Source organism: Lissotriton helveticus, chromosome 6 (assembly GCF_964261635.1).
Source record: "Lissotriton helveticus chromosome 6, aLisHel1.1, whole genome shotgun sequence".
NCBI lineage: Eukaryota > Metazoa > Chordata > Amphibia > Caudata > Salamandridae > Lissotriton > Lissotriton helveticus.
This window is the reverse complement of record NC_136067.1, coordinates 279,488,315-279,507,272: the sequence shown is the minus strand read 5'-3', so window position 1 is coordinate 279,507,272 and position 18,958 is coordinate 279,488,315. Positions and strand designations below refer to the sequence as shown.

Genomic DNA, 18,958 nt, shown 5'->3' with positions numbered 1-18,958 from the left:
TCTTGGCTTTTAAAGCCAAAAAAGCGGAGATAAATCCCTTGATAATATGCCCCTCAGTGCTTTTTAGCCAGCTCTGTGACAGGATCACTTAGACACAATTCATTTGCTACACTGTTACAATTTCACTATACAGAAATCAGTACATATACGTGCTTAAATTGTATTCAAAGACATATTACGATGTGGTCATGATAAATTAAATACTACATGGTATGAGAATGCAGCAAAATCTGTAATACTTTATTCAGGTACTCTATAAATGTTATCATATAACTATGCTTGCAAATAATGATGCACAATGGTGACAAAGTATTTTTATTTGAAACCAACTTGGTGATTTTTTAAATACTTATTACATGTTTTTAATATGTCCACATTGAGTAAATTTCAGTAATCTTTAAATATACGTCACGAAAAACATGGCATTTTGCTTAGTTATTGTCTTTTCAGTTTTATAAGAGTTGCTGGATATTTTCCATGATTTGCTGAACACTAAGCTTTCCTTCAGCAAGCTGCTGGTCAATAAACCCTTGTAGTTCTTCCCATTTCTTGGAACTTTGGTCTACACCATCCTGGATCAATTGTTTGATTATTTCCATTTTCTTGCTTATTACATCATCTCTCAATTGGGGAATCTCATTGAATGACTGCCATTTAAATGGGTGTGGTACATCTACTTTTAGCTCTCCTTTGCGAGTAGCTATGTATGGCTTGACACTGGTAGTGGCTTCTGTCTGAAGATTTTGGAGAAGCTGCGTAATGTACTCAATAATAATGTTGTACTTCTCAATTGACAGATCGATTAATCGCGATGCTTCAGCAATAAACCTGTCATATGACTCAGACAATCTGGTGTAGGCCTCCTGCAGGTTTGCTTTCAGATAGTCATTGAATTCTGCTGCATTTTCTTTGGCAGTGGCAGACCAATCGCGGATCTTATCTTGAGTTAGGGTAGTCAGTTCTGTCATCTTCTTTCTTCCTTTCCCTTCTGCGTCAGTCACCAGATCATTAATGTGGTCATAGTACTCCTTCCCATATTTTTCCAAGAATTCTTTCAAATTGTTGAGCAGGCGCAGGGCCAGATCATATGTCTCCTCAATGTATTTTGTGTACAAGTCCTTCACAGATATCTGCTGGAGAAGCTCAGCCACCTTCTCCTCCACTTCATAGTATTTTACTGACCATCCAACTATGTTAGGATCCCAATACTCTGCTCGCAATGTTTTCATGTATGCTAAAAGCTGCTGTAGCTTATCTGAAATCTCTTGTAGTCCTGTATGGCTCATCTCACGCATCAGAGAGGTAAATTCGAGCATATCTCCTACAAAAGCTTCAAGTTGTCGACCATAGTCTGAGTTCATGACATCTTTGTACATTTCCTGAGCTTGCATGTTGATGTTTTCATATTTAATGTTCTTCAGAGACTCAAAGATGTCTTCCACCCTTTTGAAGGTTGCTTGCAAAAACTGGCTAATTTGCTTGAGCTTTTCTTCCCAGTTGATTTTTTTAAGTGTGTTCAATGCCTTTTTGACATTTTGCTGGAGATCTTTCAGAAGCTTTTTAATCTGCTCAATCACTTGCTTGCCCTGGATGCTTGTGTCTGTACCTGGAACTGTTATTTCCAACTCGCTCACAAACTTAACAAGAGCATCTGAATATTGTTGTGTTTTTTGGATCAGGTGCTCCATAGCCATTGTGTACAGTTCTTCCCCAGTATACTGTTTTGTCTGACCAGGCAACTGGAACTTGGTGGCTTTTAAGACCTTGATCGCAGCATCAACCAGGTCCTTTATTTGTTTTTGGTATTCCTTCATGAGATTAATTGAAGTGTCGAAAAACACTGCTCTGATGTGCATGTAGTCTATTGGAGACCCTTGATCTTGATACATCTGCTCAGCCTTATTTCGCGCACTCTGGTACTTTTCTTCAGCTTTGTTTGCTGCAGTACGTAGTTTCTGTTCGAAGTCATCAATCTGGTTACTAGCCACCTTGTATGCTTCATCAATGCTATTTTCCATGCTATCCTTCATCTTCTGAGAGGCTGACTTAAGGTCCATGCCCAGATGTTCATTGTGGTATTTGTTTACAAAGTTATAGATGGCATCAGACATCTGAGGGAGTTTGTCTTTCGTGCCTGACAGTATGTCTGCAATAGCTTCTGCTTTCCAGTTGTTTTTAATCTGAATCTGCTCAGGATTCTTTAGGGATATCTCACTCTTCAGTATGGCTAGGTCCTTTGCGGGTGAAGACTGTAAAGAAGACAAGAATAGCTGTAAGATGAATTCCGCAATGACTCAATACATTGAGCATGCAAGATGAAAATTAAGGTAGCCCCTATTACAACAATATATATGCCTGTTAAACAAGACTTAGTGGATATCTCCGCATATAAGTGTCATTTTGACCACATTAAGAATGGAGATCTCTGAAAGCTGGATATTGCTGTGACTTTAAAAAAAAATAATAGCAATGCCATCACCGTGCCTGGGCTATGATTTCTTAGTGGTTGAAAATGGAACCTGATGCCCAACCCTGTGCTATGCCAGCATACTAGCTTTTTCTATATTCACTGGCTGATCAAGTTCCTGGCAGTGTACCCATTTACGATGAGGCATGAGTGAAACTAAGAGGGATTATTAGCAATTTTGCAAACCAGTGGTTTTTTAGATGGAGGTAACCCATTATAGATAGGGAAATCATCCCAGTGATAAACTGGCATTGCAGTACTGAATAGGTAACTCGTTAAAATACAGAATAAACGACCATACGCTAAACTCTGTATCTAATGTTGCGGTTCTGGGTCATGTACAATAGGAGCCATGTAGGAACAATGCGCATTCCAATCTTGTAAATACGCTTATGGGTACAACTGGGTCCAGTGAAGGTACAGCTGTGGAGACTTTTATGTCTGATCTTAGAGTTTAAGGAAATGAGGGTGTAATTTACCAGGCTTTTCTATGAGTAGTTGTATTTTATTCATGTCTTTGGTGTCAATTACATGTGGATATCAAGACATGGTTCATGTAAAAGGATAACGAGTATTTGTGTTTTACTCCAGGTTTAGCACTGACTCATTCATGTATTTCCAAGAGTAAGTTAAGCTAGCTCAAGAAGCAAAGCTTTGTGGAAACACCACATTTTTCCATGAGTAAACATGCCTTTATGTGTGACATATGTAAATAAGTCACACCTAAAATGTGAGTAAGATGCAGCTGCCTATTGCCATGCTGCACAGTGGTGTCTGGCTCAGTGGCCTGCAGAATCAGGACAGAAAACTATGAACAGCGGTTGCCTTTCATGAAGCATGCGCCTGGCACCAGGTGGCACTTTGAGGACCATGGTGGTTTCCTCACCTGGGACCTCATGCATGAGATATGTTTGCGCCAGTGCGGATTTCGCCATTGGGACACCAGTTCACAAATAGGATTGTTTGTCTATGCAGAACCTCGCACGCAACACTGGTCTACTTGCTAGTTAGAGTCTCTTCGCTATATAGAGTATTTCTTGATCAGCTCCGTCTCTGGGGTTTCTGGGCCAGTGGGATCCAGTCCTCATACAAACTGGTCTAGGGTTCGTGAGTTCCAGGTTCCTCTACAATTCACAATCTTAAATGCCCTGCCTGTCTGGGGGATTTTTATGCCATTAGTCTTTTTTTGTCCAATTAGTGATCCCTGAAAGAGACACCTATTGATTCCACATAATATTCAAAAGTGTTAAGCAACACAGTGGCCACAGGAAGGAATCACCATTACTTCTAGAAGTTTTGACTCGAGAAAACAGTGCAAATGTGTTTAGTAACTGACACTAATATGATATACTTTGCTAATCAGGCCTGGATATTCAGGTTTATTTTATATTCAAAGCACCAGTAATACACAACTACAACAGATAAAGCTTGAGAATGGGGCTCTAAAAAGTTAAACTGTTCTAGAAAAATTGAGCAATGCTCTGTATAAAATATGCAATTAAATTCTTTCTTTATGGAGTTACTTTGAAGTGTTGTACGCTGGCCAATCATTACAATTACGTGTCAGGTTTTGAACCTACAAAGTATTCAGTGTAACATATAACAACATAGATATGTCCTTTTTATGTGTTGTTTTACTTATTACATTCCACTGCGCTGATTACGATTTTAGATCATCAGTATTTCACATTATTTTCAATGTGGGCTTGAAAGGTTGCAAGTAAATAGGTAACTACTTTTAACTTACTCTGACTCACCCCCTCCCTCCATCCCCCCACCCCAGTAGCAGCACCCCTTCCCCCTCCCCCAGCACCTTGAGACCCTCACGGGTAAGTAGTGCACTTCACAAATACCTGATTGATTGACTGATTGAATGAAAACAACAAATTCTTGGTGTGTTACTAAGATAATTAATTGTGCGCCTGTACAATTTAAACTGTTTGAAACATACAAAAGGGCCAAATAGAGTTCCCGATGTACAAGAACAACAAAAGAGTGCAGTTTGCAAGTTCTAGAAACCATTTCTAAATTTTTAGTGTCCTAGATGTCAGGTGAAGTTTCACATGAATCCCTACTCTCAAAGATACAGGCGGAACCCTGTCCAGAGCCATGATCATCTTAGCTTGGCTAATGGTAAGCCCTTGAACTCCCACGCATTAGTTAAGAATTTAACTTCAGTAACTTACGGCCAGATTCATCAACGTGAAATCGACTCGCAAAGGGCCAGATTCTGAGAATCCGGCCCTTTGCGAGCGCTATTTTTGCATTTAGGATTCATCATCCAAAATGCAAAAATCGCAATTACAGACATCGCAAAATTGCGAAGAATCGCATTTAAGGAATCCTAATTAGAGATTCCTTAAATGCTATTCATGAACATTTTTAAAATTGCGATTTCGCAATATGGGGCAGCTATTTACCGCGAAGTGTAACTTCTTGGTAAATAGCGAAAACTTAGAAAAATGCACTTTAGTGCATTTTTCTAAGTTGCATGTTACACACATGGACATGTGTGTGCGCAACATCAGTCTACATTTTCATTTCAGGGGTGCTACACCCCTGGCACCCTTGAAATCGCTTCCTTATTTGCGATTAGCAAATTGCTAATCGCAACTAATCGCAAATAAGGAAGCAGTAGAAATTGCAAATAATATTGCGATTTCTACATGAATCCTGTTTTGCAAGTCTCTAATAGCGATTCCTTAATCATCGCTATTAAGGACTCGCAAAACGGGACATTGATGAATCTGGGGGAATGATTCCATTGTTTGCACATTTCCTACCATTTTGCTGATGGTTTACCCTAAATTGTCAGAACGTGCAATATGCAGAAGGTTGTGTGTACTTACGGCTGTGCGGCTGTATACTTTGGCTCTGATGACACTGGTGTCCTTTTCAATAATCAGCCCCAGTGTGCCAGCGGATGGTGAAGACACAGATGAGGAGATCTTATTGCCTTCGTCCTGGTAGAGGAACTTTACATTGGCAAATGTAGGGCTAGTAATGTCCATTCTTATTGAATGCCTTGGAACCCTGCAGTAGAACAAGCAGAATGAATGGAGGTTACAAGCGGTATACTTACCTGAGGCAGTACTGGGTGCATTAGTGAGACGGAACCTTTTTTTTTGCTTTTACTATTTGCTAAATTGATTTGCCTATAAATGACATTTGGTATTTACCAAGCTGCACACACAAGCTATAAACTTTGCTAAAATAAACCAAAACTATTTTTGACGATGTCTCCGTTCCGCAAAACAATGGTGTTCTGGTCGTTCAGACATGACAATGCTTTTCCACAAGGGTAAAAATGGACAAAAACTATTCCTAAAAATACAAATCACTTTGAATGATTTTCATATGCAGTACAATTTGTCAATAAAATTACCTCCCTACACATCCGAGAAAAAACATTTGTCAAAAATGGAGCAAAATATGTATCTACTAAGTACATGATTACGTCATAAGAATTTAAAGAGTCTGATTTGCCTCACGTTAATGTAACAAAATCATTATGTTCCATTTTTATGGTTCAAACCTTTGTTTATCGTGCGGTCTTTGACTTTCTAAAAAAAAAAAGAATGTTTTCTGAATTGCCTGCTTCACCTGTGACGGTGGATATGTGGCTCCCGTTTTCTCGGTATTATTTACAAACAAATAAAACTGTTTACCTCAGGCCATCAAAGACGATGTCCTCTTGCCATTCGCCACCCAGGTCAAGATGTGAAAGTGTTCCTTTGCCAGTGAGTTTCAATGCGCTGCCCTCGATTGCGCCAGAAGCAGTAGCTGCAGAAAATAGGACATGTTTATGAGTTTTACAAAGCATTTGATTCATGTTGCTACGGTTTTAAATGCACTCATTTTCAAACCTATCAGATGCTCTCTCATTAATGGGACTCCTATCCATGGAGAAAAGCTTGGGTTTATCCAAATTGTCACTGAAAATCCACAGGTGGAGTATTATGTTACTGAAAGCTACACCATCAGCACACACATCCCTATAAGCTGATCCCATGGATCAGATGTGCAAGGGAAGTTCACAACATGGCCTTTCTTGTTCTTCTTCACTTCCTTCAGTTATAAAAACGAATATGTCACTTACAACGCATGTGTTTAGAATGCATGCCATTACAACACGGTCATTACAACGACCGCGTTGTTACATCGCAGACCATTACAAAGCAAGTCATTACAACGACTTGCTGTAGGGGGCGCTGGATGTTGGAATACTATAACTTACTATTCCACCTCCAGTCTGTGCAACAGTCGGGAAGGTGTGGGATTTAAAATCCTACACCTTCTGCCCCTACAGCAAGTCATTGTAACAGCTTACATTGTAATGGCATGCGATGTAACAACGCGGTCATTGTAACTGCTTGTGTTGTAGTGGCATGCGATGTGTAAACATTGTTGGAATCTGCCCTGATTTCTGCACCCCCTTCTACTGACAAAGTGCTGGACAAAGCCAGGGTAGTCCCAACCTTTCTCCCTACCCCTTCCTTCAAACAGATCTGAGGGTATTTAGAGATCAGGATCAGACAGAAGAAAGAGGAGAAATTATAGGGGCATCTACTGGAGGTGTCAGATTGGCGTCTATCAAATTTGCAGCTCCCGAAGCTGAGTTTTCATTGGTCAAAACTAGGAGGAATGAAAAGTGAAGCTTGCTTTGGACCATTCTTTGTTTTAGAGCAGAAAATTATTGTTTTTAATCTGTTATTGGTGCTATAGCCAATCATAAGATATCTACATTTTGAAAAGAAGTACCTGATATCAAATTAATATAATCAAAAAATAATCTACGTTATAAAGCAAAATTGAAAATATGTATCTTACCATCAAGATCATATTCTAGAAATTGTAATGTTGAACTGCATGTTGCGTCAATAGTAGCTTCAAGTGCATTTGTTGCATTTTTAAGTGCGGCAGACCAGGAAGCGGTGTATATTGGTGTAGCCACTTTAACAGATCCCGTCAGGGCACCAAAGGCTGGGATAAAAATGCCTCCAGGCAAGTTAAGTTTGAGAGGTGGCAACTCAATCTTCTGCTCTGGAATTGTAATGGTTGGCAGTTCAAAGTCCGCAATCTTCTTGGCAATTTCATTGAGGTCCAATGATTCGAATCTTTTTGGTAGGGTGTACTCAGGGAGAACTAGTTCGAATTTTGGCACAGTCACCTCAAAGTACGGAATCTTGTACTCTTCCATTGTCAAGTACTTGGTACTGATGTCAACTTTTGGGAATCTTACTTTAGGCAGTGCTGGTAAAGCAAGGTCGAAGGGTAAGGTGGTTAACTTTCTGGGTACCTTTATTTTACTGAAATCAACATCGTAGGATGGCACATCCAAATTTGTGAAGGGTACTCTGAACTCTGGAGTAGAGAAGGAGTTGGGCATGTCCTGGGGCATACTGAAGTCCGGCATCTGTATCTCGCTAACTTTACTTGGAATGTCTTTAATCCATTGTGGAACTTGAAGTTCTAACTGTGGGACTGTAATTACTACACCATCAGCAAGTTTCTGAACAGGTAAACCAAAAAATAATCCTTCTTTGTTTTTCGTGTAGACAATTGATGCTGAGCTGTTGAAGTACTGTTTCTTGTCAGCACTGGTGGTAACGTCGAATTTTAAGATGTCCCACAAGTTTCTGTCATACACTGGCAGCACAATTGACTTTAGGAAGGCCACATGTCCTTGCAATGACCCAGCAACATCCATTCGTACCTCTGCTTTGTCATTTGCCAGTTGCACGTCATGACTGAGGACTACACGGTTTGCCTGCCCTGCTCCATTCCAGCTAAATGTCTGCTTTTCACAGGTCATGCTCAGGACAACATTCTGGCTCACTGCATCGATGAGCATGTGTGGTTGGTCAACCTGCAGCTGAACATTTGCCAACCAGCTGCAAGGAGACATCTCTAGTGTTGCTTTACTACTCTGAGTACCCTTGCTTGAAAACGGTGCATAATTCAAGCTGTTTTTGCCTGTGTGTTCCCACACTGCGTAGACCCTTCGCAGAGAAGCTTCAATGGCCAGATTTTCCTTCATATCTACACTTCCAAAACCATCAACTTTAGTATTTCCCTCTAACTTCATTGTAGACCGTGCACCATTAGCATTCAGATAGGCACTTACTTCTTTGTTCAATTTTCCCATAAATTTGCTTTTTGAAAACAAGATTCCATTAATATCACCATTTGTTGATGTTTCAACTGACAAATAGTTTGAAAGGCCTTCCAGACTGAGCGTGTTCTTAACTGTTCCTTTGGCAACGTTGCCATACGTGGCATCATTCAATTCATAATTCAGATTCATTGTTGATGAAACTGTGGGCTTGGATTTTGTATTACCTGCTAACTCTTGGTTAAAATTGAATTTAATGATGGGCGTTGAAAGCTTGGCTACTGTTGCCACTGCAGCTTCAATGTTTTTCTTTGCAAAGGTCAGAGAACTTTCATGATTGCCCTCCACATATTTACTGGTCAAGGACAAAGCTGTGGCCAGCTTCAGTCCTCGTTTTCTTGTCAAACTTGTGGTCCCATCTAACTTATACTGCAGAGCTTCAACAACAGACGTGCAAGAGGAACTGAAGCGTGCTGATATGTCAGTCTGGTTGTACAGACCAGCCGTTGTGGCCAAAGAAATAACATTTGATTTGAAAGAGAAATCATACGTCAGGTCACCCATAGCAGGAATAAAAATTTCATTCTGCGCATTAGGCAGTTTGAAGCGAGGCAGGGTGAGTCTGCGTAGAGTGACGGGGACATGAAGTACTGGCATTTCCAAAGACGGTAAGACTAAGGTGTAAGTAGGCACAGAAAATCCGATAACTGGAACTGTGAAACTGGGAGTTCTTATCTCCTTTGGAACAACATAGCCAAATGCAGGAAGCTCAGCGGTGAAAGGCGACACTTCAATGTTAAGAACAGGTATGGTGTATCCAGTAATTCGGAATATTCTTGGTACTTTGTTCACTGCATTTTCCACTTTGTACTTCTCAAACTCTGCCTTGGCTTTGTTGTATGAATCTATAAGGGCAGCAATGGTGTTATCCCTACCTTTCTCAAAACGTTTGTTCAGGATTTTCATGTTCTGATTAATATTGTCATACAAGGTACCTAAAGGAAATGGGATAGCGTGCATGTCCTTATTCTTTTTATACTGAAGAATCACATTGAGGTCAAAAGACTGCTTGGTTGTTTTCAACCAATTCTTCAAACCTGTTCTTTCCCAAAGAGAGAAATCTTTCACTTCAGGAGTCTTAGATGCACTGTAAGGAATCGGGAGTTCAGGAATCGTGATAGGAACATTTAGGAAGTCAAGATTGGCTTCACCATTCATTGCAACACGTGCATCAATTTTATCCTCAGTGTTGCCAGAGGAAATAGTGTGAGAATATTTGTACTGGTTAAACCTGCCATTTACCTGCCAGTTCATCTGTTGTGTTGCCGAGTTCAATGCCAGAGCATAGTTATTCAAGAATTCAATTTTGCCTGTCAGTTTCATTGGGAAAGCAACCTTTAAATTTCCATTGTTGTTGGTCGAGAGACTGATCTCAAATGGCTGGAACAACAAGGAGAGTGAATTGCTGATTGTGCCAGTGGCTCGTCCAGCAAGTTCTGCATTGTGTGTTGCTGTCAGCTGTGCTTTCATCTCATCTAGCTTTCCTTTTCCATCAATCTTAAGGACACTGCGTCCTACATACGGAGAATCTGCTTCAGACTGTATTTCAAGTGAAGCAAAACTTAAAAAGCCGGATTCGTATTTCAGGTTTTGATCAAGTTTTACATACTTGTCATTAACTTTATTTGAACCTGAAATTTCAATGGTTGCTCCCTTCACAATAAATTTGACATTCGATTCATGGGTTCCTTCATCCGAAAAATTAGGGCAAGCCCATTTCCAGTTTCCCTTGCCAGTGGAAAGCATGGCTATTTTTCCAGCCTCTACCAATGTGTTCAACTCATTTTGGAGTTCAAGTTGGCTTGAGAGTTCAACTTCGGGAATGTTCAATTTGTGAGAATATCTTGTATTCATATCAATGGTGATTTTCTTTTGAAGCATGACAATGATGTCATTGTGCAACTGTGCCGAATTCTTTTCTGTGTGCAGACTGGCCATTGTTTCCATTTTTCCCTGGACATAGCTGCTTGAAAAGGTAACCTCACCACTGTGGTCAACTTTGACTAATTTATGGGCGACCTTGACAGATTCTTTAAAAATCAATTGGGCCATTCTGGGAGAGGAGACACGTGCATCCGCAACTAAGTTAAAGGCTATCATTTCACATTTGGATGTTGTTTGGGCTGATACTGAGGCCACAAATTCAGGGTTTTTCTCAGAAATGGTTGTATTCTGTACATCAGCACTCGATGTAAGCGAAAAGAATGGGGATTTGACTCTAAATTCACCACTAAGTTTTCCAAAAGCAGGCACTGTTACTGTATGTGGAATTTGTGGCAGTTTGTATTCTGGAATTTCTAATTTTGGAAGTTCAAAACCATCTAAGTTTAACTTTGGAATCACTATTTTAGGCAGTTGCAGCTCAGGGAAATTTATTTCTGGGAAAGGCATATCAGCAAATAGAATATCTTTCATTTTTAGATCTTTCAAATACACCTCACAAGAGGGCCACTGAAACTCACTGGACATCATTTGATCAATTATCTGCACAATCTTATTCTTGATTTCATTGAGGTCAATTGTGCACGAGGGAACCTTGTAGGTGCTCAAAATGGTGAATTCTGGGGTGCTAAATCTGGATGGAATTGCCAATTCCCTCAAATTATTCATATTAATTGTCACAGATGGAATGTGCAGATCAGTCAATGGAAATGTAAATTCCGGTGTCTGAAACGTTGCTTGCATCAATGCATTGAGACACTGTTCACCAAATGCCTTAATCTTCTCAGCCACTTCACTCAAATCATACTCTGCCCCCAGTGCAATGATCTGTTGAGCAACTTTTTCCCATTGATCTGAAAGGCATGTCATCACCATGCGATAGATTTGACTAAGTTTCTCTAATTCCATCTGGAATGCCCTTTTAAGGTCCATTTGATAAATCAAGTCTCTCACATCCTCTAGAATTTCACCTACTAATTTCTTCATGTCAGATAGGCCTGTTGAACTCAAGAGATCCCTGCACCATTCAACCAGTGTTGCAAGTTTGGTGTCCCCTAATCGCTCCAAGAAGTGTGAGATTACTGTTGTAAGCTCGTTTAAGTATTCCCTTAGTGCTTCAGCTTTTTGGGGTAACTCGAGGTCCTTTATTGCATTGTTAATCTTCTGGGTTATTTCCATTAGTCTCTCATTTACGTGGTCCACAAACTTTTCATAATCAAATGACCTGATCTTTTTGATAAGTGTGTCCAGGAATGTGTTTAGGTCTTGAACAAGTTTCTCATAGTCATATGACTTGACTTCTTGAATGGTTTCATCAATCTTTCTGACCATGAACTCAAAACATGATTTGAAGTCAATATTTTTAAACATTGAAGTTATCTTCTTCACTGTTTCCTTAACTTTATATTGGTTGACCAGCTTTATGAACTTGTCAATGAGGGCCTGAGCATGTTTGTCAACTTCATATGTGGTAATAAGCTTTTGCATTTGTCCAGCAAATGCATTGATCTTTTCAGTCACCTGAAAGTCCTCCAACATGGCTAACACAATATCTTTGATTTGGTCGAGAAGGGCACTAAGTTTATCAATTGGTATTGAATCTTTGAGCTTCTCAACATATTCTTCTATTTTGATAGACTTCAGTTGCGTTTTTAAGTTGGCTGCAATTTTCTGGACATTGATATTATTAATTTGGGTCTTCAGCGTCTGTAGATTTTCTAGTATGCTTGATCTGATCTGATACTGAGCATCCATGTCTTGAGCCCATGAAGCAACAGCACTTCCTAGTTCATTCACATCAAGCTGGTGAACCAATTTCTGAAGGTCTTGAATGGCCTGAATAGTACTTTTACTGATTTCATACTGTTTGTCTAATTCCTTTAACTTTTCTACTACTTTGTTAATGACATTTTCCAGAACGACCCCTAGTTCATAGATATCTACATTCTGTCTCAGGTATTCATTCATTTCAGATAGATAATCCTGTAGTTTGGCTAGTGCAGACTCGAAATTGATCTTGGCATTTTCCAGTGCATTTTCAAGGTCTTCTGCTGTCATTTTGTACTCCTTTGCAAAAGCAAGTAATCTTTCTTTGGCCTCGTTGACCTGGCTCTCTATGTCTAATGTGTTTACATAGTCATTCAGCTGCTGGGGAATCTTATCAAGAGAGGCTTTGTATTTTTTTATTACCTGATCAATGTTTATGCTTTTTAGGTAATTTTGAAGAGACTGCAGGAAGGATAGGACAACGCCTCTCATCTGTTCAAAGTAAACAGGCAGACTTTCGAAGAAAGGCAGATGTATGACATGCATGTCTTTGTTCTTATCATACTTCACAAACCCAGAAAGGCTGAATTCCTGTGGCTCTGCAACATTATCTCTTAGGCCTAGAAGGTCAATTAGATTGTGTTGTGCGAATCCTAAATCTATTGGTGAATCCAGAAGGGAGAGATCTGCTAGAACCTGCCCACTGAGTTCAACGCCCATCTTTTCAACATTATTATAAACACTGACATCCTGTGAGTATCCATTTTTGTCTATCTTGGTTTTAAGCTTCCATAAACTTAACTGCTCTGATGGAGTGAAAATCAGGTTGATTTTGCTATCGAGCAGTGTGTTATGTGCTTTGCCAGACCCACAAATATGCCCAGTAGACCCTCTGTAATCATGAGTAAGAGTGAAGGCAAAGAGTTCTGCTTTAAAGAGGACTTTGCTATACAGCTCGCCTGTGTGATCTCCCAGCAATGCCATCCTCCCATTCCCAGTTGTCTGAGCATCAAGACTAATTACAAATGGAGCCATTGTTGAGCGTACAGCATTGGTGAAACGCAAGGACTTGCAGGCATAGTTTGTGTCACAGCTAAAAGTCATCCTGAGCCCTGATGTTTCAATAGCAACGTTGTGAGTGAATGCACTACCCTGTATTTTTCCAACCGTGTTTGCCTTATAATTGACTGACATGTCAGCTGCAGTCACTTCATAGGTGTGCTTGATTTCATCTTTTTTGTAAGCTCCTCTCATATTGTCTTTCAGACTCACTTTGAATGGCTCCAACAGCAAATCTCCCCTTTTGGTCAAATCTACATCACCATATTTGAAATCATTCTCCAAAGTTGCTGTAAGGGTATACGGTTTAACTTGCAAATCAAAACTCTGTTTGTAGTACTTGTCAGTGCTGAGAGTGCCCTCAAATTTTGATGTATATGTTAATGCTGGAGGAGCAAGATTAAGGTCGTGATTGCATTCCAGCCTCATGTCTCCATATGATCCCATTAAGTTGTTCAAAACCTTGAGCCCTTCTTTGTTTATTTTAAAGTTGAATATGTTTTTGCTATCAATGCCCATTATGGTGCTTTGGTAGGTGCTTCCTAGGACCAGATCCATTAAGGCCGCTTTCCCATCTACAGTGATTTTTGCACTGTTTTCTTTGTAACGACCATTGCCTGTCATCTTAATCATGGCTCCAGAGGCATCGATTCCTGCATTGAATTCATTTCCAAGAGTAAGTGGACTGAAATTAATGTTTGTTGTTGCACTGGTGGATAAGCCATTGCCATTAATTTCTAATGTTGCTTTGTGGGCTGCCCGATTGGCTTGGCTTTTAACGTTCATGTCGGCATTTAGTTCCAGACCATTTGATCCCAGGGAGCCGGAAAGTAGGGTGTAATATCTGTTGCGTTTGTAGTCAGCCTGGTATTCAGAGCGAATAACAGCCATCTGACCAGATAAAATCATCTCTATTTTGTTAAGCGCTGCCAACTCCTGGTATCTCCCAGTGGTGTCAGACTTAATGATCAGCTGGCTGTTTTTGCAGCTTAACGCAAAGTTGTTTGTCAGAGTGCCGCTTTGGACATCAGTGGTGGAGATGATGTCGAGAGCTGCATCAGCATACCTGCCACTTATTTTGTTGGTAGCTTGGAGGTACGATGAATCAAACTTCAGATTCATTTCTGTTGTTGTTTCAAGGTTCTTTAGGTTGACTGAAAGGTCCATGGTGTGCCCAATCCTGGAGAATAACGATGCCACCTTGAACTGTCCATCCCAGACAGCACTTATACCCAATTTATCGCCTTCGTCTATCATTTGTAAAGTATCCAAAACAGTAATCTGTAGTCCCAATTTGCTGGCGGCATCAAACGACCAGGTACCCTCATATTGTGGATTACGGTTGAAGTTTACTGTTTCTCTGGCCACCAAGCTGGAATCGAGTAAGCTGTGATGAAGATTTCCTGTATACGACCATACAAAAGAATTTGCAGGATCATGGGTCAGCTGTGCTTTGCCTGAAAAAGAAAAGTGAAGCACACAGTTAGAACCGGAAAGATGCCTTACTGGTGATTTTGCAAATTATAACAGTCAATTTTCAGCATTTAGGGACTTTTTATTTCAAATTTCACCTATTTGCTTTCATGAGTGATAGTGCTTTAAATGAACACAAAAAATCATAAACAGTTGTACTAATGAAGGAATCAACGTAAGTCATAACATTTAAAGAAGCAAAGTGGGAAGTGATGCATGTAATCGTTTAAAATAGTGATGTTTGACTTTATAGAGCAGACGTTATAGCCCTGTGGGGGAAGGAGTACGTAGCCACGTGGACAGTCGTTCTGCCATTGTGGTTTAGGGTTGTGCTCTTAGGTTTGATCGCTCACCTTCTACTGGGCCCATTTACCTACAAAGCCCACGTTCTGCATTAAGGGTATTTGCTTGTTTGCAGTATGAGAAATACACGAATAAACTCACTTTATGTAGGGAAAAGCAAATTCTAGAGTTTGATGCCCAATTATATGCCACGTAAGCAATAGAAATATTTTTTTAGAAGAATTTGAGTGTTTTTTTTTAAACAATGGGAATAAATTGAGGGATTTAAGGGAATCGGCTAACTACCAGTCTAACTGATTTCAGAATGAAATGCGAGTCTGCCTCTAATGACAAATAGGTTAGAGCCAGCTTAGCAGAATAGAAAATATTTCACAAGCACTGGCAAAATAGGTCTGGGTTTAGCGTGCCAATGCATGTAAACACATGCTATTTACATGTGGTGCATGCAAAAATGCTGTTTATCGCCATAAAGCCCACACTGTTGGCATTGCCAAAGCTGTGAGAAAGATTGAAAAAAGTATATAAAGGTATACAAATGCCTACTGGAAAAGGAAAGAATTGAATGTGACAAACTGTGTGATGATTGAGTCTACATTTATATTCTTTTATGAACCGGCATACAGCCAATGAAAGCAATTCCTAGAAGGCGGAATGACACACCAAATAACCAACTGCATGAGGTGAGAGAGTAATACTCCTATGGTGGTGTTGGGACAAAATAGAGAGTCGAAAGTATTGTGTGGACAAGATAATGTGTCCAGAATATCGAAGACAAGAATATTGTAAAACGTTTTACTATACCTAACTCCACATATATATACCTTGACGGTATATATGTCTTTTTATTTCATCTGTGTGAAATAAATATCTACTTTCAATGGAAAACATCGTTGCTGCCTTTTTTCTGCTTAATTTGAAGAAAAGTCGCGTCAAGAGGTCCTTACCTGGTCTATTTCATCGTGGATTGGTGAAACAGGAACATTGTTTTTTATATATATATATATATATATATATATATATATATATATATATATATATATATATATATATATATATATATATATATATATATATATATATATATATATATATATATATATATATATATGTATATATATATATATATATATATTTATATAATCAAGGTACGTAGATGTAGAGTTATGCATAGTAAATCTATACTTATGTATTTGCACTTACCTTCTCAATATTTTGATCCTCCATATTTTTGACACCATATTCTATCTATAGGATCATTTTGTCCTTGGTATTCTGACAGTGATCCCCTATAGGTGGAGCCAGAGCACGCTTTATTTATATTTTATAGGATTGGTAACAATATGTGATTCAGAGAGCTGTGCTGTCTAGCCAGACCTAATAAGTGCCTCTGCTCTTCAGGGATGGTCCTGACGCTTGGCAGCAATAGACAGGAATAAGTTGGTGCAACTGTGCCAGAAGATGGCACCGATAATACATGACGCTAACAACAGTTACCTAACTCCACTTTAGCTGGGAAAGTTTCAGAGATTTGCCATCCTATTACATAAGGCTTGCAACATGTGAAGAAACTTTACTAAGATTGAAGATTACCGTATAGGAGGCTATAAGCAGTTTCCATTTAGCATAGTATGCGAGTGTGCAAAATCTTTCTTCAAACCCATGTGAAATGGGCTTGAAGAAACATTTTCAAGAACGTGCCAGTAAAAAGATTTGACAATATAACCAGCTGTAAAAAGTGTACTCTTGGAGTGGAGCAGCTGTATCATTCTTTTTAAGCCTTACAATCTGGGCAGAACTGCCTATTCTGCCACCCTGGCATTTCCCGGGAGAGCTGCAGGCTAGCGGTTTGCATTCAGAGTCAGAAGTGTTGAATGACCAAAGCAGGTCTCCTGTGAACCTTATCTAGTTACTGCCTCCTGCAGTGTGGGCCTAGTTTGAACATTTTTGCCTGGGATGATTTTTGCTTTCCAGTCTGGCCCTGCTGAAAATTGTTAGTAATAGGACAGACTAATCTCGTACCACCCTCTCTCCACTGCAACTGGTCAAAAGCTTCCAGTATCAGAAAGAGTGTTACAGTAGAAATTAAGCACACATGTGGACAAAAAGAACAAGACAAAGAACGCTATTAGAAGGAAAAATCTGTGTTGAATCAATTGTCTGGCATAAAAGTTAAAAACAATGTATTGAAATATACAAAGACATATTGGCATGGTTTTCTGACTATCTTTATCTTGCAGGCACAAGAAAAAGTAACTTTAGCACATGTAAAAAATAAGACTCTTAAATCAAGTGTGAGTAAAGAAAGTAATTACACTTCAGCATTTGTATTCTATTGTCTGTAAACATGATTTTCTCGTGGTTTACTATAGCCTCATAGCCCGCCGTAGAGGACTATACCTGCCATTAAAGGTTTACTCAGGCTATTAGAAGCCCAGAGCACTCCATTCCAATGTTGCTTTTGTTCACAGCTGTTGCTGTGAACAAAGGCCTCTCGGAGCTCAAGGGGATTTAAATCCCTTCGGGCTCCGAGACGCCTTTGTTTTATTTGTTGGAACATTCTACCCTCTAGTGACAGAATGTTCTAGTAGCCTTATAGCCCTTTGTAGCTGGGCTATACCGGCTATGAAAGTCCCACTCTCTTGTTAAAGCTCCACGCCTTCGGCTCGGGCCTTCAACGCTGGAGCGGGCCTTCAATAGCTGGTATAGCCCGCTACTAGGGGCTGTAAGGCTATATTAATTAACCCACAGCATATGACATCATAGTGACCCTCACAGGTGTGCTTGAAAGGGCACAGATGTGATTACCAATCCAGCAGACTACAGAAGAGAATACCAGAATTACGTATTAAGTTGCTCTTACCATCCAACTTGTAGGAGAGGAGATCTAAAGCAGAGTCGGCTTTCATTGTGTAGTCTGCGATGAAACTGTACACATCACGGGTGTAGTTGCCGCCAGTGTAGGATGCGGACCAGTTGTAATAATTGGTGTGTATGTTTGTTGAGACCGCCAATACTCCAAGGAGTGGCACTCGCAGGGGGTACGTCTCTGGAATTGTGAAGAATGGAATTTTAGGCAGCACCGATTCCAACTCTAATCCTATTCTCTCAATTTTCTTTTGAAGTGACCTGGCAGTTCTTGGAACCCTGAGCTGATCTGATGATTTTCCAGCAAATGGGAGCGGGATTTCAATGATAATGCTGTCCTTGTTAAACTTATAAGTAACCTTTCCATCACTGCAAAAGGAATAAACACAAATATAATAATTAAAATTGATTTTACCACTTGAAATCCTATCATACTTTTGTTATGCATTTATGTGTGTGATAGCGTTTGAGTCCAAAGTTCTCTACACACAAAATCAAAAGAGAATACGGTTTACAGTCACATGCTTAGAAAGCAGGTCTAGGCTGGGTTGATGATTGAACAACATGACTCTTCAGAATTTTTGGTAAAGCAGGCGGTGATGAGTCATCCCTATATGAACCTGAAGCACATTGACATATTTTAACAAGTAAGAGAGGAAAAACATAAGACAAGGACAAGGCAAATAAGAGTTGAGGAACAGATAATAGAGACATATTAGCACAATTTGAGAGGCTTTGAAAATTTATGAAGCAAAGAGAAACCAAAGGTTGGGCTCAGCAGTGAAAGCACTTAGGGGCATATTACCAAGCAATAGCGATAATTATCGCTATTGCTTGGTTAGAGACAAAAATTTACCGCTGAGCTGCGGCGATTTTTATCGCAGATAAACCTTGGTATTACCAAGGTT

General features: G+C 39.7%; 1 protein-coding gene across 1 annotated transcript in view; it reads right to left on the bottom strand.

The window, feature by feature from the left end:
- Positions 1-299: 299 nt before the first annotated feature.
- The window catches only part of APOB (apolipoprotein B), a 59,839-nt gene continuing 41,180 nt past the window's right edge, over positions 300-18,958 (bottom strand). Inside the window, exons 25-29 of the mRNA XM_078647722.1 lie at positions 18,046-18,419; positions 7,298-14,866; positions 6,136-6,250; positions 5,317-5,500; positions 300-2,249 (exon numbers count right to left, since the gene is read on the bottom strand). Of these exons, the coding sequence (XP_078503848.1) occupies positions 453-2,249; positions 5,317-5,500; positions 6,136-6,250; positions 7,298-14,866; positions 18,046-18,419 (10,039 nt within the window). The 3' untranslated portion in view covers positions 300-452. The remainder of the gene's footprint in view (positions 2,250-5,316; positions 5,501-6,135; positions 6,251-7,297; positions 14,867-18,045; positions 18,420-18,958) is intronic.